The sequence below is a fragment of the Scyliorhinus canicula genome, chromosome 14, assembly GCF_902713615.1.
Source record: "Scyliorhinus canicula chromosome 14, sScyCan1.1, whole genome shotgun sequence".
In the NCBI taxonomy this organism is placed as follows: Eukaryota; Metazoa; Chordata; class Chondrichthyes; order Carcharhiniformes; family Scyliorhinidae; genus Scyliorhinus; species Scyliorhinus canicula.
The window spans coordinates 59823420-59847321 of NC_052159.1; the positions used below are offsets into that span (position 1 = coordinate 59823420).

At 43.4% G+C, this 23902-nt stretch overlaps 1 protein-coding gene across 3 annotated transcripts in view; it reads left to right on the forward strand.

Annotated features, from left to right (window-relative positions):
• Positions 1-23562, forward strand: part of LOC119977749 — a 73716-nt gene extending 50154 nt beyond the window's left edge. For all 3 annotated transcript variants that reach the window (XM_038818957.1, XM_038818955.1, XM_038818956.1), the window contains exons 4-6: positions 1870-1927; positions 5466-5586; positions 15209-23562. In XM_038818957.1, coding sequence (XP_038674885.1) covers positions 1870-1927; positions 5466-5586; positions 15209-22329 — 7300 coding nt within the window. In that variant the 3' untranslated portion in view covers positions 22330-23562. The remainder of the gene's footprint in view (positions 1-1869; positions 1928-5465; positions 5587-15208) is intronic.
• The last annotated feature ends 340 nt before the right edge of the window (positions 23563-23902 follow it).

The following is a 23902-nucleotide window of genomic DNA, read 5'->3' on the forward strand; positions in this document are numbered from 1 at the left end:
GGGCCTGTGCTGTACTGTTCTATGTTCTATGCTGACCAACCTGCGGAGTTTTTTTTCAATCACTGATTGACTCCAGATCCAGGCTTTCTGCTACTGGATTGCACCACTGTAAACACTTGCTGATTCACATTTCACACCAATCTAGAACTAGGCCCTGAGGAGCTGTTCCTCTCCCTGTGGACAGTCAAACTTCCAGCCTCTGTCTGGCCCTCTATCCAAGCTAGGAGTTGGCAGATATGCAAGTTCCCTGCAACAAGTCTCAATGATTGCAAACCATGGGTCAGACAAGTATGGTCCAGTGAGGGTAACTATGGGAGTGTCAAAAATCATGGGATCATAGAATTTACAGTGCAGAAGGAGGCCATGCGGCCCATTGAGTCTGCACCAGCTCCTGGAAAGAGCACCCTACCTAAGGTTAACATCTCCACCCTATCCCCATAACCCAGTAACCCCACCCAACACTAAGGGCAATGATGGACACTAAGGGCAATTTATCATGGCCAATCCACCTAACCTGCACATCTTTGGACTGTGGGAGGAAACCGGAGCACCGGAAGAAACCCACGCACACACGGGGAGGATGTGCAGACTCCACACAGACAGTGACCCAAGCTGGAATCGAACCTAGGACCCTGGAGCTGTGAAGCGATTGTGCTATCCACAATGCTACCGTGCTGGGATTGTAGTGATTCCTGATGGCACAGTCTATTGTCAGGTGACACCGTGCCAGAGACATGAACAGAGAGAGTCTACACAGAGAGGAGATTCCTGACACATTGTCGCCAATCCTTTTCTGATCATCACAGCCACACCCACAAGTGACATTTATAGACCTCACTGCTGAAGGTCTATAACCAAATATGTGTAAGAACCAGGGTAAGTATTGGGCAATCACTGAGCAATCCAGGCAATCGGAAGTTTAAATTTCCCACCTAAGTACCGGAGATATGCTTGTGTTGGGACTTCCGACGGGTTCCATGCTTATCTTTTAGGATATCTGATTATCCGGAGATTGGAAGATCAAGGCTAATGGGCGCAATTCTCCCAAAGGGAGACAAACTGCTGACGCCGGAGTGAAGCCCGGAGTGTTTCACTCTGGCGCCGGAGGCTGCTCCTCGCCCCCTATTCTCTCACTCACACACCTCCGGGGGGGGGCTAGGAGCGGCGGCGGGTGAATTTTGCGCGGCGCGCCAGGAATGACGTGGCCAACGGCGCCTAAGTGGCGTCAGCCGCACGTGGCGGCTTGATCTTGCGGGGCGTAGGAGCGAAAAGAGTGCGTCTTTTAGAGATGCCGGCCCGACGATCGGTGGGTACCGATCGCTGGCCAGACACCTCCTGAGCACGCCCGTGGTGATCAATCCTCCCTCCGCCCCGCACAGGCCCCATACACAGCGGTCGTGCGCCATTCACGCCGGCAGCGACCAGGTGTGGTTGGCGCCAGCGTGAACCGGTCGGGTTCGGCAGGCCGCTCGGCCCATTTGGGCCGGAGAATCGCCGGTCGCCATTAGAAACGGCGAGCGGCGATTCTCCGAGCGGCCTGTCGCAAAACGCGACACGCCATTTTGGGGAGGGTGGGAGAATCGCGGGGGGTGCCAGGGTGGCGTGGCGTGATTCGCCCGGCCCTCCCGCGATTCTCCCACCCGGCGTGGGAGTCGCAGAATCGTGCCCAATATCTCTACAACATAAGAATCCAATGGATGGATACAAGGGATCCCGTTGTACTAGTTTGTTATATTTGTATGCGTAACGACAGTGACCACACTTGAAAAGTAATTCATTGGGTGCAAAGTGCTTTGTGATATCCTGAGGATATGAATGATATTATGTAAACACAAGTTTGTACTTGATATATAATATTTATTTTGGTAGATGCGGTAACTACAATTCATTGCAAATGGAATCATCAAATGTATTTTCACAACTCCAGGTAAGAGTTTTATTAATATTTTAAATATGAAGGACAAACCGCAGAACACTTTTAAAATTCTACCTTGGTAAGACCCAATGTTTACTGTCACCGCACATAAAAATTTTCATTGGACCACTACTAAACAATGATTTCATAGGTCTCACTGCTAAATCAAATTACAAGCTTGTAGTTTTATATTTATTTTCTTTCTGTGCTCCATAAGCATTACAAATTGAGAGAAGGGCAAGGCGTGGTTGTGAAGGAGTATCTTTAGAACATAGAACAGTACAGCACACTGCAGGACCTTCAGCCCACGATGTTGTGCCGACCATTTATCCTAATCTAAAATCAACCTAACCTACGCTCCTTCAATTTACTGCTGTCCATGTGCCTGTCTAAGAGTCGCTTAAATGTCCCTACTGACTTTGACTCTACCACCTCTGCTGGCAGTGCATTCCACACACCCATCACTCTCTGTGTAAAGAACCTACCTCTGACATCTCCTCTATACCTTCCTCCAATCACCTTAAAATTATTTCCCCTCGTGACAGCTATTTCCACTCTGGAGAAAAGTCTCTGGCTATCCACTCTATCCACACCTCTCATCACCTTGTACACCTCTATCAAGTCACCTCTCTGCCTTTGTCGCTCCAGTGAGAAACGCCCTGGCTCCCTCAACCTTTCTTCATAAGACATGCCCTCCAGTCCAGGCAGCATCCTGGTAAATCTCCTCTGTACCCTCTCCAAAGCATCCACATCCTTCATATGATGAGGTGACCAGAACTGGACACAATATTTCAAGTGTGGTCTAACTAGGGTTTCGTAAAGCTGCAGCAAAACCTCGCGGCTCTTGAACTCAATCCCCCTGTTAATGAAAGCCAACACACCATCTGCCTTCTTAACAACCCTATCAACCTGGGTGGCAACTTTGAGGGATCTATGTACATGGACCCCAAGTTCCCTCTGTTCCTCCACACTTCCAAGAATCCTGCCTTTAACCCTGTATTCAACATCCAGCTGAATTTACTCACTTGATATTGCTTTTCTTTCTCAAAACAACCAATTGAATTTTGAAGTCTATGAATTGTCTGCAACTCTGTGCTGCTGACATGTTAATGCTGATTGTTTACACTCGTGATACAAATTATAATTTCTAAAGGGAAAGATAAAACTCAATTAAGACAAAAAGGAAGGAAGGAAATTTGTTTCCTCATTCTGATTAGATTTTGTTTGAAAAAATATTGAACTTTGAAAAACGATATTTGAGGATATGAAATGGGGAGTAACATTAGGCATTGATCCCAGACAGAATCTGATTTCTGTTCACCAGGTTTCTGATTTGATGAGGTTTCACTTACTGAGTGACTTAGAGGTAATCCGCACATAGTTTCTATTTACAAAGACGTCATGATGAGTAGATTGTTCTTTGGACACATGTATTTCTATGTCTTGCTCTCTTGGAGCCTCTAGGTCATCTGACCCTGATGTCGTACTTGCATAATTAATAATGCCATTGTCTAATTAACATAACCATTAACCCTTTATTCTGTAGTTTTTGGCTGTCTAACCGTGCCTTGCCAATGGAAGGAGGCAGAATTCTCTGATGCCTAAAATCTACCGGAAAACAGCTTTGAGGCTGTTCAACTTTCCCAGGAATTCTGGGCAGGATTCTCTGATCCTCTGATCCTGGGGCTAAGTGTTGACGCCGTTGTAAACGCCGGAGTGTTTTATGCTGGTGTCGACAGGCCCCTAGGAGCAGCGATCCTGCGCCACACAGTGAGCCAGCATTGGAGAGCCTCGCGCTACTCCATCTTCTGATACCGGCAACATAAACTGAGCATTGCCGTTCAATTAGGTGAAAAATGCTCTTCTTTGACATTAAAAAGGGTTATATTTGGGAATTCTTGAAATGTAATCGCAATGATTCAACAAATAAAGTTTTTTTTTAAATGGCATGGACCCAGAATTGGATCGTGTCCCCCAATTGGGAGGCTGAGGCTTGTGGGCAGCACGGTAGCATTGTGGATAGCACAATTGCTTCACAGCTCCAGGGTCCCAGGTTCGATTCCCGGCTTGGTTCACTGTCTGTGTGGAGTCTGCACATCCTCCCTGAGTGTGTGTGGGTTTCCTCCGGGTGCTCCGGTTTCCCCCCACAGTCCAAAGATGTGCAGGTTAGGTGGATTGGCCACGATCAATTGCCCTTAGCGTCCAAAATTGCCCTTAGTGTTGGGTGGGGTTACTGGGTTATGGGGATAGGTGTTGACCTTGGGTAGGGTGCTCTTTCCAAGTGCTGGTGCAGACTCGATGGGCCGAATGGCCGCCTTCTGCACTGTAAATTCTATGATTCTATGATAATCTATGAACAGCTCAGGGCGTTTTTAGCATTTAAAAAATACTCAAGCTAGCTGTTTGTTGCAGTGACTGCTGAGGAATTCTGAGTGGGATCAGCCCAACACCTGCTCTACTCATTGTTGCCTGTGGATAACCCCTTCAGATACTGGAAGAAACCTATTAAGCAGTCGTATAACCAATTATTTTCTTATGAGGCAAAGTTCTTTACTTTAGGGTTCAGAGTCAACTTGGTACAAAAATAATAATTTTTATTATTGTCACAAGTATTATTGTCACCCTTGTCACAAGGGTGGAGGTGTTAGCCTTGGGTAGGGTGCTCTTTCCAGGAGCCGGTGCAGACTCGATGGGCCGAATGGCCTCCTTCTGCACTGTAAATTCTATGTCATAAGTAGGCTTACATTAACACTGCAATGACGTTACTGTGAAAATCCCCTAGTTGCTACATTCCGCCGACTGTTCGGGTGCACTCACCATAAGACATAAGAGCAGAATTAAGCCACTCGGCCTATCGAGTCTGCTCCGCCATTCAATCATGGCTGATACTTTCCTCATCCCTATTCTCCTGCCTTCTAGTGAAGGGGCCTAACCTCGGTGTCTAGTACATTTGGTACATCTCTGTTTTTGACTGTATGTCTCCTGTCCATCTTTGACTTGCCGTCTGGGTTCTTTTAACCATTTCCAGCCTAACTAACTAATACTACCTAAATACCTTGGGCTAACTTGTTTATTTCACCTGTTCCAATACTCATCAGGACCAAAGTTCTGTGAGGGGATGTAAATGGGTGTTACGGCACTCGTTTATATATTTAGGAAACCTAACAATAGATTTAGGTGACTACCAAGGACTCTTGGAAAATTATCCCACCAAATTTTGGGTTGAATATTTTTAGCTGTCCTTGGGGTCCCTGAAATTGAGCCTTGTTGCACCCGTTTTACACCCAAAATGGGCACAATTAAATCCACAATTTCCCATCCTTGATCTTTTACTAAGGAGGATAACTGTTGAAAGATAGAGAAAACGTTCTTTCAATACTTTAGCAGTGACTTTGAATGAAATGACAAAAGTTTCAGGAGCATATTTTAAAAAAAATATCTGTGCTATATTGTATGTGGTCTATGTAATATCCCTTCATAATTCTGTCATTTAAACTAAATTCCAGCTACGTATAAACATCATTAACTAAGAGAATGTAATTTACCTCAGGTCCGACTGAAGACAGTGACAGTCCCCCAGGTTGAAAGAAAAATACATGTGTATCGTGACTTTGGTAAAGAAAAACATTCTAAAGTCCGTGGTCAAGGCTTGGAAACAAAGACTATATTTGGTAAGTTAAAGCAGTCATGATATTTTAAAATAATGAAAGATTTTATATATTTTAAAAAAATATATATGTATCCAGGACTCGTATTATTCAACAACCAAGAAGATGAACAGATGTTTTGTTCAAGGCATTTTCAGTATTAATCCTACTTGCAATATATTTGAAAACATATTTGTACAGTCAAATGTCTTATCTTCATTATAGAATGTATTCTGTTCTCTGAGGTTTCAGTGCATACTTAATCTAAGCAAAATACTGTGGATGCTGGAATCTGATACAAAAACAGACAATGCTGGAAAAACTGACAATAGGAGATTCTTTAACTGGGCGGTAGGGAGATCCAGTAGTTAGCACTGTTGCCTCACGACACCGAGGACCCGGGTTCGATCTCAGCCCTGGGTCACTGTCCGTGTGGAGTTTTCACATTCTCTCCATGTCTGCGTGGACATGAACCCCACAACCCAAAAGATGTGCAGGGTAGGTGGATTGGCCATGCTAAATTGCCCCTTAATTGGAAAAAAATAATTGGGTACTCTTAAATTGTTTTTTAAAAAGAGCTCCTTTAAACACAAAAAGGAAGAGATTGGTCAAAGTGAACATCAGCCCCGTACAAAATGAATCTGGGACGATAGTTATGGGGAACAAGGAAATGGCAGAGGAGTTAAACAGATATTTTGTATGTCTTTACAGTGGAGCATCCTTCGAGCATACCATTAATTCTAAAGAATACGGGGGAGGAATTAAATACCATCAGTATCACGAGAGACTCTGGGCGCGATTCTCCGCCCCCCACGCCGGGTGGGAGAATAGTGGGAGGGCCTCCTGACATTTTTCATGACCTCCCGCTATTCTCCCCGCCACACGCCACGAATCGCCGCTTTTTACGGCGACCGCCGATTCTCCGAGGCTGATGGGCCGAGCGGCCGGGCCTTCAAGCCCATTTCAACACGGCAGCAACCACACCTGGTCGCTGCCGTCGTGAAACGGGCGGCAGATGCCCGTTTGGGGCATCTAGGGGCCCGATTGGCATGGCCGTACCACGGCCGTGCCAAGGGGGGCACAGGCCCGCGATCGGTGCCCACCGATCGCGGGCCTTGCGTCCGTAATGGACGCACTCTTTTCCCTCCGCCGCCCGGCAAGATCAAGTCACCACGTCTTCCGGGGCGGCTGAGGGAAAAGACGCCAACCTGCGTCCAAGCTGCGCATGCGCGACTGACGTCGCCGTGCGCGTCAGCCGGCGTGATGCTTGTCGTGCGGCCTTGACGACCGTCGTCAAGGCTGTGCCGGCAGGATGCCCGGGGCCCCGCTCCTAGCCCCGCTCGCGGGGGAGAATCGGGTCCCGGAAGTGGGCGCGGTGGCTGCCGTGGGTGACGGCCTGTCCCACGGCAGCCTTTGCGATTCTCCACATTTGCGGAGAATCTCGCCCATAGTATTAGACAAACTAATGGGGCTAAAGGCAGAAACTTTCCCTGGCCCCAAACTAATGGGGCTAAAGGAAGAAACGTTCCCTGGCCCTTGTGGCTTGCATCCTACGATCATAAAAGAAGTAGCTATAGAGAGAGTGTATGCATTGGTTTTAATTTTCCAAATATCCTTGGATTACCGAGAAGTACCGGAGGATTAGAACACTGGCAATGTGACACCCCTATTCAAAAAGGGAGGGAGGCAAAAAGTGAGTAATTATAGGCCGATTAGCCTAACTTCTATTGTTGGAAAAATGTTGGAATCAATTATTACGGAAGTAATAGCAACACATTTGGAAAATCATAATCTAATCAAGCTGATCAGCATGGCTTCATGAAAGGGAAACAGTGTCTGACTAATTTATTTTAAGTTTTTCAAGGAAGTTTCTATCAGAGTAGATAGAGTGGAACCAGTAGATGTGTTGTATTTGAACTTCAGAAGGCGCTCGACAAGGTACCTCACAAAAGGTTAAGTCATAAGATACGAGCCCATGGTGTTGGAGGTAGTACATTGGCTTGGATAGAGAATTGGCAGGAAACAGTGAATGGGGATAAGGGGATCTTTAACAGGTTGGCGACCTGTAACCAGTGGGTTTCCACATGAATCCTTGCTGGGACTGCAACTGTTTACAATATATAGTAATAACTTAGAGGAAGGAAGCAAATGCACTGTAGCCAAATTTGCAGATGGCACAAAAATATGTGGAACAGCAAGCTGCGAGATGGATTCAAACAGTTTGCAAAGAGATATTTTGATAGGTTAAGTAAGTGGACAAAAAGTTAGCAAATGGAGTATAATGTGGGAAAATGTGAAGTTCATTTTGGAAGGGAGAACAAAAGAACAGAGTATTATATAAATTGAGCAAAAGCTGCAACAGAAAGGGACTTGAGGGTACTTATGCACAAAACTCACAAAGCTAGCTCACACATGTAGCAGGTAATTAGGAAGGCTAATGGAATGTTGGCCCTTATTTCAAGAGGGTTGGATTACAAGAGTAGAGAAGCCTTGCTGCAACTATACAAGTTACTGGTGAGATCACATCTGGAGTACTGTTTGCAGTTTGGTCCCCTTATTTAAGGAAAGATAGTGTTTCATTGGAGGCAGTTCAGAGAAGGTTCACTAGGATGATCCCCAATATGGGAAGATTGTTTTTGAGCAAAGATTAATCAGGTTGGGACTCTACTCATTAGAATTTTGAAGCATGGAGGATTCTTAAGGGGCTTGACAGGGTAAATGCTGAGATGTTCCACTTATGGGAGAGTCTAGGACCAGAGGACATAGTCTCAGAATAAAGGGATGCCAATTTAGGACTGAGATGAAGAGGCATTTCTTCTCCTCGAGGGTTGTGAGTCTTTGGAACTCCTTGCCACAGAGAGCTGTTGGGGCAGTGCCCTTGTGTATATTTAAGGCTGAGGTAGATAGATTCCTGATTAGTAAGGGTTGATATAGATTGAATCTTGATCATTAAGGCTTAAGAGAAAAGAGCAGGAACGTGGATGTGAAGAATGTTGGATTATCCATGATCCTATTGAATGGTAGAGCAGGCTCAAAGGGCCAAACGGCCTACTCTTGTTTCTTATGGTCTGGCAGCATCTGTAAGGATAGAAACAGTTAATCTTTCAACTCCATCTGACTCTTCATCAAAACTAAAGAAAGGGAGAAATGTGTTGAATATTAAACTGTGGCTGTCAGAGATTGCAACAAGCCACAGCAACCTTAAAAACAAGAGCTCCATGGCCCCGAAGGCAGAGTTGTTGGCCAAGTGAAAGAGGCTTGAATCAATGGGGAGCCAGCTTTGTTGTTTGCCAGGGACATTTTATGAGTACAAGGATAAAGCCAGTCGATTATTGACTCACCAATTGAGACAGCAGGCAACCACATGGGAAATAGCTCCGGTTACAGGTGTGGGCGGAGAACTAGTTACTGCCCTGGACAAGATTAATGTAGCTTTTGAGGCTTTTAAATCAAGGGCTATACAAGTCTGAACTGTCGGAGGATGGCTTGGAGATGTAGCAATTTTTGGATCGATTGGACTTGGGGTGAAGAGGGAGGGGCTGGAGACACTGTTGGGGTTGGAGGAAGTTATAGACTGTATTGGTTCCATGCAATCGGGGAAAGCACCGGGGCCAGATGGTTTTCCAGCAGAATTTTTCGAACAGTTTGTAGCCTTGTTGTCACTGCACATACTGGGAATGTTCACTGACTCTCTGCTGAAAGGGATGCGGCCTGCCACGCTGATGCAGGCTTCAATTTCTCTAATCCCGAAAATGGACAAAGATCCCCATGAGTATGGGTCTTGCAGGCCTTTTCACTATTAAACACTGATGCTAGAGGAGGGTCTGGCAAAACGTTTGGAGGGGTGCTTACCAGATGTTATCTCAGGACCAGACAGGATTTGTCAGGGGCCGACACTTGTCATCCAACATCAGGAGGCTTTTGAATGTGGTCATGTCACCCTCTGTAGAGCAGATACTGAAGGTAACCATCTCTATGGATGTGGAGAAGGCCTTTGATCGTGTGGCGTGGAGCAATGACTTTGAGGTCTTGGGGTGATTTGGGTTTGGTCCTACTTTTATTTCCTGGGTGAAACTGCTATATAATTCCCCTCGGCTAATGTCCGGGCCAATGCTGTGAGCTCAGGATATTTCCGACTACACTGGCACGAGATAGGGATTCCCGCGGTCTCCACTATTGTTTGCGCTAGCGATTGAAACAGTGGCCATTGCGCTTAGATTGTCAGGAAAATGGAACGGTATTACAAAGAACAATACAGCACAGAAACAGGCCTTTCAACCCTCCAAACCTGCGCCGATCATGTGTCCTATCTAGATCAACCACCTATATTCTTCTGTTCATGTGCCTATCCAGATAAATCTTAAAGGTCACTAACGTATCTGTCTGAACCACCTCACTTGGCAATGCATTCCAGGCCACCTGTGTATAAAAAATAAAAAATTTCCCCCGCACATCTCCCCCTCACCTTGAACTTGTGCCGCCTTGTAATTGTAATTTCCGCCCTTGGAAAAAGCCTCCAACTATTCATCCTATCTATACCCCTAATAATTTTATACACTTCTATCAGGTCACCCCTCGGCCTCCGTCTCTCTAGGGAGAACAATCCCAGTTTATTCAGTCTCTGCTCATAGCTAATACCCTCCATACCAGGCAACACCCTGGTAAACCTTTTCTGTACTCTCTCCAAAGCCTCCACGTCCTTCCTGGTAGCGTTGTGACCAGAATTGAACACAGTATTCCAAATGTGGCCTAACCAACGTTCTATATAACTGTGACAATTTTTGAGCTTGTATACTCTATACCCTGTCCTATGAATGCAAGCATGCCATATGCTTTCTTTACCACCATTTCCACATGTGCTGCCACGTTTGAGGATCTGTGGACCTGCACGCCCAGAGCTCTCTCTGTCTCTATGCTCCTGATGGTTCTGCCATTTATTTTACAGCGCTACCCTTTTCTGTGGCCAAGCCAAGTTCTGGATCCATCCAGCTAGTTCACCTCTGATCCCATGTGATCTAATCTTTTACAACAGCCTGCCATGATGGACCTTACCAAATGCTTTATTAAAGTCAACGTAAACAACATCCACAGCCCTTCCCTCGTCAATCATTTTTGTCACCTCCTCAAAAATTCAATTAAATCAGTGAGACATGATCTCCCTCGTGCAAAACCGTGCTGTCTGTTGCTAATAAGACCATTCATTTCAAATGTGCATAGATCCTAAGAATCTTTTCCAACAATTTCACTATCACTGACATCAAGCTCACTGGCCTATAATTACCCGGATTATCTTTCAAACCCTTCTTAAATAACGGTTCAACATTGGATATCCTCCAATCCTCTTGGATCTCACCTGTAGACAATGAGGACACAAAGTTTTCTGTTAGAGGCCCAGCGATTTAATCACTTGTCTCCCTCAGTAATCTGGGATAGGTGCCACCTGGCCCTGGGGATTTGTCTATTTTAATGCTTTTGAACACACCTAACACTTCCTCCCTCGTAATAACGACCTGTTATAAAATGTTCACACATCCCTCTGATACACCACCAATCAACATGTCCCTCTCCTTTGTGAATACTGATGCAAAATACTCATTAAGGACCTCACCTACTTCCTCTGGTTCTACACATAATTTCCCTCCTTTGTCCTGAGTGGACCAATTGTTTCTCTAGCTACCCTCTTGTTCCTAATATACCTATAAAATGCCTTGGGATTCTCCTTAATCCTGTCTGACAAGGAATTTTTCATGATCCCATTTTGCCCTCAACTCCCTGCTTGAGCTCTTTTCTACTTTTCTTTTATTCCTCAAGTGCTTTTTAGTTGCCTGCACCTCACATGTGGGTAGCACAAGTGGTTAGCGCTGTGGCTTCACAGCGCCATCCCAGGTTCGATTCCCCGCTGGGTCACTGTCTGTGCGGAGTCTGCACATTCTCCCCGTGTCTGCGTGGGTTTCCTCCGGGTGCTCCGGTTTCCTCCCACAGTCCAGGTTAGGTGGATTGGCCATGATAAATTGCCTTACTGGCTTACGGGATGAGGGTGGAAGTGAGGGCTTAAGTGGGTCGGTGTAGACTCGATGGGCCAAATGTCCTCCTTCTGCACTGTTTGTTCTATAAGCACCTTTTTTATTTTTGATAAGATTCTCAATTTCCCTGGTCATCCATGGTTCCCAAATTCTGCCTTTCCTGTCCTTCCCGGCACTCCCATCAACTGCTCCTTAAAAGTCTCCCACATGCCAAATGTGGATTTACCCTCCAATAGCCTCTCCCAAACAACAGCCTCCAAATCCTGCCTAATCTGGTTGTAGTTGGCCTTCCCCCAATTTTGCACCTTAACCCTAGGACAACATTGAGAGAGGTGGTGAGGATCATGAGTGTCCCTTTTACACAGATGATTTGTTGTTACAAATTTCTGGTCCTCTGACAGGTATGGGAGAAATTATGGAATCGTTGGAAAAATTTGTATCCTTTTCAGGGTATAGATTGAATATAAGCAAGAGTGAGATCTTCCTCGTGTTTCCTGGGGAAGCTGCCTTTTAAACTGGCCAAGGCACAGTTCAAATATTTAGGGATTCATGTGGCGCGTGATTGGACACTGTTACATAAAATGAACTTGGCCAGTCTGGTGGAAGAGGTGAAGGGGCACCTGAAGAGGTGGGATCCCTCCCCTCTCTCCCCCCCCCCCCCCCCCCCCCCCCCCCCCCCTCCAACTAACCTTGGAGGGTAGAGGATACACGGCAAAATGAATGTTTTAACAAAATTTCTATTCTTGTTCCAGAGTCTTCCAACCTTCCTCCCTAAATCTTTTTTCACTAGGGCTGATAGTTTAATCTCTGGTTTTGGCTGGGCGAGAAAGACTCCCAGGATTAGAAGAGCTTTCCTGCAGAGTGGGCAACAATAGGGTGGGTTGGCGCTGCCAAACCCGATTCTCTTATTACTGGGCGGCGAACATTGGGACAGTGTGAAGATGGTTTGAGGAGTGGGGTGGGTTCAGATGGAGGAGACCTCTTTTGTGTAGGGTCATGTCTAAGTGTAGGGTCGTGTCAAAGGGCGTTGGCTACTGCCCCTCTTCCCCGGCCAGCCTCTTGATGAGCCCGGTGGTAGTGGCATCTTTTAAGAACTTGGAACCAGGAGTGGGAATTAGAGATGGGCCTAGGGCTTGCTGGAGGGGTGTGGAGTGAGATCCTTCATAGGGCGAACTTTATCTCCTCGTGCGCTAGGTTTAGCCTGATCAAGTTTAAAGTAGTACATAGTGTGCACTTAACTAAAACGCGTATGAGTGGATTCTTCTCTGGAGTGGAGGACTGGGGTGAGCGTTGATCAGGGGGCCTGTGAATCATTCAACATGTCCTGATCCTGCCCCAAGCTAGTTGGGTTCTGTGTCACATCTTTTGAGATAATGTCGGGGATTGTTGGGAGTCAAACTAGAGCCATGTCCGCTAGTGGCAATCTTTGGAGTGTCAGACTCCTCGGAGCTCCTTGAGGGGGGGGGGGGGGGGGGGGGGGGGGGGATAGAGAGAGAGGTTGGCGTTTTTGCCTTTGCCTCATTGGTGGTTCGGAGGCGACTCCTGCTTGGATGGAGGTGAGCGGTGCCACCCGGGGCCTTGGCATGATTGAGTGACCTGGCAGAATTCCTGCGATTGGAAAAGATTAAATATACCCTGAGAGGGTCGGAAGAAAGGTTCTATTCCAAGTGAATGCCGTTCATCACTTTCTTCAAGGACCTGTACATGGCCAGCAGTTGGGGGGATGGACAGGAGGGTTAGATGGGGAGGGGATAAGGCAGTGGGGATAGGGGATTTAGGGTTGTTGCTGTTACGTTGTTAAAATAAAAATGACAAACTGTATGATGTATGCCTTTGTATGGAAGAATGATGATTTTTAGAATAAAATACCTATTTTTAAAAACTAGGCACGTGGCATGATTGATAGAACATAGAACAGTACAGCACAGAACAGGCCCTTCGGCCCTCGATGTTGTGCCGAGCAATGATCACCCTACTTAAACCCAGGTTACCCGTAATCCAACAATCCCCCCCATTAACCTTACACTACAGGCAATTTAGCATGGCCAATCCACCTAACCCGCACATCTTTGGACTTTGGTGCAGAGTTTTTCCATTGAGACAATAAATGTATGGGATATTTTAAAAAGGGGTTTAAGATGGAGGAGAATGGTCATAGTGTAAAGTTGTTGAACTCAGTATTGAGTCCGGAGGGCTGGTGTGCCTAAATGGGGAGGAGGTATAGGAGCAGGTGTTTTACCTTCTGTGATTGCAAGGGCAGGTGCAGTGGGAAGGGGATGGGGAGTTGGGCATGATGTAAGAGGGAACCAAGGTGTCACAGTGGTTCTTGCAGAATGCTGATGGAAGGGAGTGAAGGGAAGATGTATTTCATGGGTCATGTTGCTAGAACTGGCAGATGATGATCCTTTGAATGCAGAGGCTGATGAGGTGAAAAGTGACGAGGAGGACCCTATAATGGTTCTGCGAGGGAGGGGAAGGGAGGTGGGGGGGGAACCTTGGTTAGGGAAAAAGGCAGACATTTCGGAAGCATCATTTTCATAGGTGGAATCATTGGAACAGATACGATCGAAGTGGAAACACTGGGACAATGGGATGCAGCCCTACAGGAAACGGGGTAGTTGAAGTAACTGTGGGAGTTGGTGGGTTTGTAATGAATATTGGTGGTCAGTTTATCACCAGAAATAGAGGCAGAGAAGCCTAGGAAGGCAAGTGTCGCAGATGTGAAGGTGAGAAAGGGGTGGAAATTGGAAACAAAATGATTGATCTTTTCTAGGTCCAGATGAGAGCATGAAACGGCACCAATACAGTTATCGATGTCATGGAAAAAGAGTTATGGGAGCGGGCCAGAGTAGGACTGGAACAAGAAACATTCCATATAACCCACAGAAAGACGGGCATAACTAGGGCCCATGCGGGTACACATAGGCCACACCTTTTATTTTCAGGAAGTGAGACAAGTTAAAGGAGAAATTATTTAGTGACAGAACAAGTTCAGTCAGGCAGAGGAGAATGGAGGTGGAGATTGTTTGGACTTCTGCTCAAGGAAGAAGCAAGACCCCTCATACCCTCCTGATGGGTGATGGAGGTTGTGATGATTGTCCCTTTAAGGGCAACACAGCAGATTAAGAGTCACCTCGCCAGGGGTACCAATTGGGACTCTGGGGAATCACCCCAGGGGTGGAGCTTTCTCAGGCAAAGAGACATTTTGGTAGCCAGCTACAGCCATGCGGCTGCTGTACAATTCTTGTTAATAAATCCTTTTTTGTGTTCACTGATGGAGTCTCTGAAAGTGCATCATTGCAGAGGTGTGAAAGGATTGGACATCCATAATGAAGAGGAGGCAGTTAGGACCAGGCAACTGGAAATTGTCAGTGACAGTCCTGGAACAATGGCTTGCTGTTCGGTGGTGGGTTTGTGGTCCAGGGGGAGGTAGGACGAAGTGTCTGCGAGTTGATGCTCCACCTCTGCAAGGTAGAGGTCAGTACGCCAGATAATAACGTCATCACCATTGTCCGCAGGTTTGATCAGAAGGTCAGGATTGAACCTAAGAGAACGGAGTCAGCAAGCTCCGAGGGATACTTATTATTTGTTGATGCTATTTCTTTATAATTTTGTATTTTCAGTGGATGAATATGAAAAGATCTTGGGAACTGAAGATTCAAGCAATTCCAAGTTGCAAAAAACCATCACAGATGAAGAAGGTGTTAAAAATGATAACCACCAACTAAAACAATATATAAATGACCATGAAACCAATATTTTGCTGAATTCTTCGGGGTTAAGTGAAAATGCTGAACTACAGTCAGTGTCAACTTGGTGCAACATTGAAAATGTGAGGAACACTCCTCTGTTGAGAAACATTCATACACAAGGAAATGAACATGTTTCTGTCGAAACGGCTCAATACAAAATTGATAATCCAGCATTACCAAATTCAGCATCTGGCCCACAGTCTTCTATCACTGAGCCTAAAAAGATTTTTCAAAATCAGCCAATAAACCATACTGATGACATTCTGACAACAAATACTGATGGTTGTCTGTCGAACAGCAAGTGTGAAAACACCAGAACATTATTGCTGGATCTATTCACCAAATCACAGTCTGCTCTAGTTGTTGCCAATAGCAACGTAAATAGTCAGCAAAGCTGCTCATCAAACAATATTTGTGTCCCTTCAATGAGAGACCAAGATCATTCACAAAGCAACAGCGATTCTTCATTGTTAAGCTCAATTACGGGCTCAAGAAGTCTTAATGTTGGCAACAGAGATGTGGAACAACTGAATTTGTCAAATAGTTCACTCAATATTTCACAAAAAAAGAACGACGCTGCTGATGACGGGAAATCAAAATCCATCCCTCCAATTTCATCAACTGTTCCAGTACACACTCTATTTTCCATATATGCTCACAAGTGGAATACTAATTCTCAAAATTGTGATAACACCGCTTTTTTCCAAAGAGGTGGTAACGATTTTTTGCAAACCCGTAAACATAAACCCATTAGTTCCCTTTCTTTGTCAGAACCAGTGTGTCAACCGAGGGCTACTTCATTTATCAGGGTCAGCAGCAAAACTAAGCATCAATATTCTGGGTCAGACAACACTAACATCACTCCACAAAGTGCATGTAATGATGATCATTTACAAAGCAGTAGGGGTGGAAGAGAATGCACCCCTTTGTCTCCAGGGATAGGGAAAGAAAAACCTTCAGTAGATAATCTCGTATTGAACAAAACCAGAATGGAACCATTAAGAGACGCTGAAGACCCTTTGCCAGAAAGTGAAGGTAACAGCTGGAAACACAGTTGTAAAAATGAGGGAAGATGCACGTCTTTATTACCAACTAAGCTCATTTGTTCACATCTTCCCATATGTGTAAAAACATGCATGGACAATAATGTGTTACAGACTTGTCCACCAAATGGAACAAGTCCTGACTTGCAATCAGGTGGTAACAATTTTCTAGAAAAAGTTAAACATGAAACAAGTCATGAACTGTCGGCAGATCCAAAATCTGCAACAAAATGTGTAAGAAATATAATTCATCACAACAGTGAATTACTGAGCAATCAATCGAAAACTGATGACGTCTCCTTAGTCAGTGTAAGTAATGCTTCTTTACGAAATGGTGAATCAGAAACTATTAATGTGACAGAAATGGCTATAACACAACCTCCAAACTACAAAACATTTGCTTCCCAAAGTCTGTCATCAACCAACAGTGCCCTTAATTTAGATATAAATTCTAAACAAAACTATAGAGAAGCATCTGGCTTAACAATATCAACAGATTGCATGCTTAGCTACAGGTTTCCTATACGTTCCAGCTATAAATACCTTTTACTGGATGATTCAGTCAAGAGTATTGACATAACTGCAGACGCAACAGGAAATGAGCATAAATCTGCTCCAAACTGTGTGCCTCCATTATCAGACATGTTAGCAGAAGAAGCATCTCCTTCAGATATCAAAAATATTTTGAAAAATGCTTCACAGAATTGGGCATCTCAAACAGTCAACAGCAATTTACCCAAAATACATAGTGTTAATGACATTCAAAATGATAAATCTGAAAAGATGAGAACACCATCATCAGTTGTAGCAATGCAATGGTTGTCTACAAATACCAACAAAGGTAACTCACCAAAAAATTACCAAAATGATGGAAACAGCAATAATGGACAGAAAAACATATCTGAAACAGTAAATGAGGAACAGTCTTCAGCAACTATCGCATCCCAGTTGAAGCAAAATGCATTATTGACATACACTTCCCTTGAAGGAGTCAATGAATATTTACCAAAGTATAAATCTGCCACCGACCGTAAACCTTCACAAGATTCGCTGAGTGGCCAAGTGCCTCTTAGAAATTTCATAGACAGTCAAGATAAATCAATGACTGATTTCCCACTCGGTGATAATACCACCATTAAGAATGCAGAAAATTACCAATCTGAAAAAAACATTCCAATTTCATCACATGATACAATGAGTGTCCAACAGTTCCCTACAGATACTCATGTTAATATGAACAAGTTACCGATTCATTCCTCCATGAGATCAGGTGTTACCAAGAATTTGGAAAATGACCAATCTGAAAACTACAAAGTTGATTCATTATTAGACACACAAACTGCCCTGATGACTCCTTCGGGTATTATACATGGTACAAAAAGCACATTTCAAAATTGGGGCCAAAACAGTGCTGATAACACTATGCTTAGAGGAATTATTAAAGATGGCAAAGAACCTGATAAATCTAAGATGAAAAGTGCCCATTCTGTACTGGATCCAGTTTTTAACAAGTTGTCCCTCATACATAACAAATCTTGCAATGAACACGACCCACGGAGTCATTCTCTAAGCAATGCTGATGTCACAGGGAACAGGCAAAGCCTTGGCCTTTTGAAAAATAGTGAATCTGAAATCCACTCTGCCGTCGTGTCAAATAAAGGGGCTCGCCAGTTGTCTCCGATAAATACCACATACAACGAAGTTCAGCAACTGATTTATTTGCCAAACAGTGCTGAAATACCAAGAGAAACCGAGCAAGAGAAAGCAAAAGCTACTCATCCTTCTTCTTGCTTGGGACCAGTGATTAACAAACCATCTCCTATAACTATCACACACAAATATAGTGACGAGTCACTGAATTGTTCATTCAGCCATTCTACTTTCACCGTGGATACTGAATTTAATAAGCTTTTGCAGAAGGACAACCCAGAAATCAGTGATGTGGCTCCTTCAGCAGATTCACTGCAAAGTACTGCTGTGGAATATCTGCAAGAATCTCCTACAGAAATCACCATTATGAGGAAAAATGGACTTGAGCATTACTCAAGAAATGTAACTGATAACTATTGTGATGAAGTGTCCTGTGATCAATACAAATCTAAACGTTTTGGTAAAACAAATACTGCATTTTCATCACCACCTGGGATTACCATGCTGTGGCTGCCTTCAAGTATCATATGTAATAACCAAAACAAACCACTGATTCATGTGGACAGAGAAAGCAATCAGTTTTTACAAAAGAACAAATCTGAAAGCCATGGTACAGATCCATCACCAGAAATATTAACAGTTTTGCAGTCCACTACCACTGATATTAAGAAATGTGCTATGCACATTGATCCATCAAAGGTAACTGAAATTGTTTATGATCAGAAATCTTGTGACAAAAATGTGGAAGATTACCAATCAGAAAATCATGGTGAAATTTTACTGGGTAGAGTCACTGACCAGAGAACGGCAAGGGAAAAATCTCAGCAGAATTTGCCCTCAAATAATGATGACACTACTTTGGATAGAACATTGAATGAATATAATGTGCAGCAAAACAAATCTGAAATTGCCCATGTATCTTCAGCAGTGGATACAGTGATCGGGCAACAGTTTTCATCAAATATTCCACACAGGAGTAAATATCTGTCACTGAATTATTCACCAAATTGCCCGGCTGTCACTCTGGACAGAGGAAACAATAAACATTTACAAAAGGACAACACTGGATCTAGACTGCCTGATTCATTGTCTGACCAACCATCTATAAATCTACACAACAAAGTCAAACCGTTGACCCATTTCCCACTCCATAATGACAGCAATCTAGCTGCAGAAATTACCAAGGTAGCTGAAAATCATCAATCTGAGGAAAGCAGTTTGATTCCATCACCAGATGCATTAATTGATCAAAAGTCTCTTACAAATTCACACTGTAACTTAAACAAGCCATTAACTCATTCTTTGGAGAACAGTGACATAGAAATAGATGAGAATGTACAAAAGCACAAATCTAAAATCAGCCCTGTCACTTCACCGACATATCCTTTCACTTCCTATCGCTCTGCTATGAATGTAAAGAAAAATACATTGCAGCATAATGCAACAAAGGTAACTGACATCTACCTTCGTAAGAGACCTTCTGGTAAATTAAAATTAAATGTCTTGCTTAAAGCAAAGAGTGTGCCCTCCCCATCAGCTGCAGAGAGCACCCAGTCAATCTTTGAAAATATCTCACAAAGCAGTAACCAAGACAAATCAAAGGATCTTCGCCTGGTCAGAGATGACATCAGCCTATTGGTAGGTAGAGAAAATATAGACAAGTGCCAAACCTACACAAGCAGTGCCGTTTCACCAACAGATAAACTGAATGGACAGTTGGCCCCCAAAAATATCTCACAAGACTGGAGAAATATATTACCGAATTGCTCGCCAAATGTTGATGGCACAACTGTGGACAGAGACATTAATAATACTTGTGATGCAGTGGATAAATTTGAGACTACGTGCATGCTTTCAGCACTGAATCAGGTATCCAGTCAGTTGTCTGCTACAGACACTGTGCGTAGCAATGAACACAAGCCACTCAATCATTTGTTAAACAGTACTGCTGTCAATGTACACCGAGAAAGTCCTGACTATTTAGAAAAATGCAAACATAAAACTAAAAGTGCACTTTTGCCAGTGGATAAAGGTATCCAACAAAAATCTCCTACAAGTGCAACAGACAGCTATAAAGACAAGCCACTGACTCATTCAACTGTCCAGACTGATGTTGATGTGATTATTCGGGATTATAATCAGGACAAATTAAAGTTGAGCCATGTAATTCCACCAATCGATCTAGTTTCCAGCCACCAGTCTGCTAAGAATATCACACACAGCGATAAACGTGAAACACTGAATTGTTCACTGAACTGTGCTACCGTCATTGCAGATACTGGAGTCAATGAATATTTAAGAAAGGACTCGCCAGAAACTAACCCAATTCCAGCAGTAGATTTGTTAAATGACACACAGTCCACAACCACTATCACAGATATCAAGAAAAATACCCGGCATAATTATTCATCACATCTTGCCGAAACCTGTCTCGATAAAATACCTTACAAAACATTTAATTTTAAAGATTTACATGAAACTAATAGTGCACCCTCATCACCACCTAAAGTGACCGGACAATGGCCCATCACTAATACCATTCACAACAACCAAGACAAGTCATCAACTCGTTCCACACTGAGTGGGGAATTTAAAATGAACAGAAGAAATAATAGTTGTTTACAGAAGTGCAAATCTGAAACCAACGATGAATTTTCATTATCAACTTCGTTGGCTGGGCAGCAATCTCCTTTAAATATCAGAAAAAGCAAACCAGACACGTCACTGGCTCATTCTCCAAATAGAAGTGGCTTTGTGAGGGACACAGGAGTTATCAAGAATCTCAAAAATTGTCAACCCAAAAACAATAGAGCAACTTTCTTATGGCCTGATGCAGACATTGCATGTGACATTAATACAAAATTTCAGAATTGGTTTCCAACCAGGGATCTATCTTTGAATCAACAGTGTGATGTTAATATGAAGCACTATCAATCAGAAACTGGCAATACTGTTTCATCACAGGATCTGCTGATTGACCATAAGTCTTTTATAGGTGTCACATGCAGCAAGAAAATTAAGTATTTGAGAGAATCAACAAAAAGTGGATATACCACTCTGGCTAGAAGATATCATGGCAGTTGTGAACAAATTGACAAGGATTTAATCAACATTTCTTCACCACATGATTTGTCACCCACTCTTCTGTCTCCTTCTGATATTGTACGTAGCAACAAGAATGTAACATGTGATCATTCACCAATTTGTGCTGACTTGCCTGCACATGACGGCGACAATGCAAAAGGAAATGGAAAAATATTCAGACATGGGAGGAAATCGTTCTGTGGAGAAATGTTTCAGAATCGGACATTGGGAATGAAAAATGCAAATGTTTCTAACTTCCTGCAGCAAAGTTCTCCAAAGAAGAATCAAATTGATTCAGATATCACAGAGATTAATAACTTTCGGAATAGGTTAAATGCCTACAGTGATATTTCTCAATACAGAGCTAGTATTGATGAAGATGATTCAGCAAACAATAACTTGCAGGCAGGGACAGCTAGATTCTCAAAAAGGTACTGCAGGTTTACACGTTCCCTGAGGCCCAGTCTGCAGAATATTCCACATAGATGTGGTAATATGTATAAGGCAAAAAGTTTGAAAGACATTAATTCAGATTACAACCAATCCCCCCTCCAAGATCATGAATATTTTTTTGCCACCAATAGCTTGCCGAATTCTAAACTAACTGTTCGCAACAGGCAAGTTCGCCCCAGTCTCCAGTTTTCAAATAGTATAAAATCTAGCAGACTTTGCCGATCTTATTCTGATCTCCCTTCTTCTGATGGGAATGAGTCTGGCTATAACAATTGTATTTCATACCATGACAGTAAATTTAGTGAGTTACTGAGCGGAAATGTTTCTAAAGAAGATAAAAAGAAGGAAACACACCTTGAGAACATGAAAAGAGTTTTGGTAGCGGACAGATTGTGGAAACCTGGATATCTTCACAAGGAATCCTCATCTCCAAAAAGTGAGGATGTTTTCGATCCATGCACCAGTGAAGTAAACCAGGATCCAGGGGTGAATGATGATACGGGACAGAATGATGAGTATTTTCCTGTAGACATTAAAATATTTTGGCCCAAGGAAAATCCTTCAGATATAATGAGACTTTTGAGTTCTTCATCCACAGGGAGTAAATTATCAGAGAACAGTCTTTCACCACCGCAACACCACGCACCAGCTGTGATTGACAAACCGAACTTCTCTTGTTACTCGGATACAAACTCAGACACCACTACTGATGATGAGTACTTTTTGGACGGCAATGAAACTGAAAAGGAATCTGCGTTATAATACTGTTCACTATATAGAAGTCTCAGTAAGAGTGTATTTTATGATTTGTAACAAATCATGTTTTATGATCCCTGTTGTTGGCAGTCATAATTATCCCAATATGTGTCAATATGCTCTCAAGTATGACACAAAAATACTTAGTAGTATTGATATTATTTGTCTGTATTTTCAAAATGTATAATATAGTTGTCTTTCAGTTCTCTTTGGCAGTTATGTGACTTTTCTAAACTGGGAAATAGCCCCCTTATTGCTGGAACCATTTATATTTTACTTTTACATTTTTTAGGTGAACTTCATTCATACCCACATTGAATCATAGAATCCCAGCAGTGCAGAAAGAGGCCATTGGGTCCATCAGGTCTGCACCAACCCTTTGAAACCCATGTCCACTTCCCCGTCCAATCCCCATAACCGAACCTCCACATTCTTGGACACTAAGGGACAATTTAGCATGGCCAATCCTTCTAACCCGCACATCTTTGGACTGTGCACAGAGCACCCAAAGGAAACCCACACAGACATGGGGGGAAAGTACAAACTCCACACAGACAATGCCCCAAAGCCAAAATTAAACCTGGATCCCTGGTGATGTGAGGCACCAGTGCTAACCATGTGCTGCCCAACAACATGTTAAATAGCAGTGGAAAATACATATTTAATTGCAGTTGTGCATATTTATAGTCATCTGCACAAAACATGTACTCAAAGCATAAATACATAGGTTTTGGGTTTTATACAAAATATTATATATTTTGTGGAAGCTGTTTTGTCACATTTCTAATGCAGGATCTCATCTGAAACATTAACCGATCATTATCTCTCATATACTATGGACCTGTTGTGCAATTCAATCTTTTCTGTTTTCATGTTTTCAATTTCTGCAATTTTTTTTATCAGATGTGATTTTAAGTCTTCACTGCTAGAAATTCTTTGATCATCAAAAATATATTTAAGGAACAAGGAAAAACATTTTGCAATAGAACATGCTGCTTGTTTGATCATAGATTTTGCACAGTATGTATAAATAATACTGTTAACCAAATAGATGTTAAAATAGATGAGAAATTATGGTGCTAATAAAATAGCGTCTTTATTTTTGCATTGTGGTAAACTTCCAAATGTTTGGGCCTTGAACAAAATAATTGTATGATTTCTCATAGAAAATGTGCACTTTGTCTTGTGTATTTTCCTATCTATGAACTATACATAAATAAAGACAGTAGGCAAAGCTTTTATTGTATGCTGAGGCCTTGAATGTAAGTACAAGGGAACGATTCCAACCCCCCTCCCCATGGCGTGTTTACTGGTGGCTCAGAATCTGGAGCTGAGAGTCAGAGCAGAGATTTAAAAAGAGGTAGGGTGCGGAGCTGGGTCAGAGGGTTTGATTCCTAATGGGTCAGAATGGAGGAGAGTTTGTGCAGGGGGTCAGGATTGAAGGCGGTAGCAACAGCGCCGCTCCCAATAGCCCCGGGGAAATACTCAGGGACTCCGGTAATAATAGCTTCATTGAGAATTTGGAGGTAGTTTCGCCATAACTTCGGGTTGGGGGCAGGGGCAAAGGAGAAGCCAATTC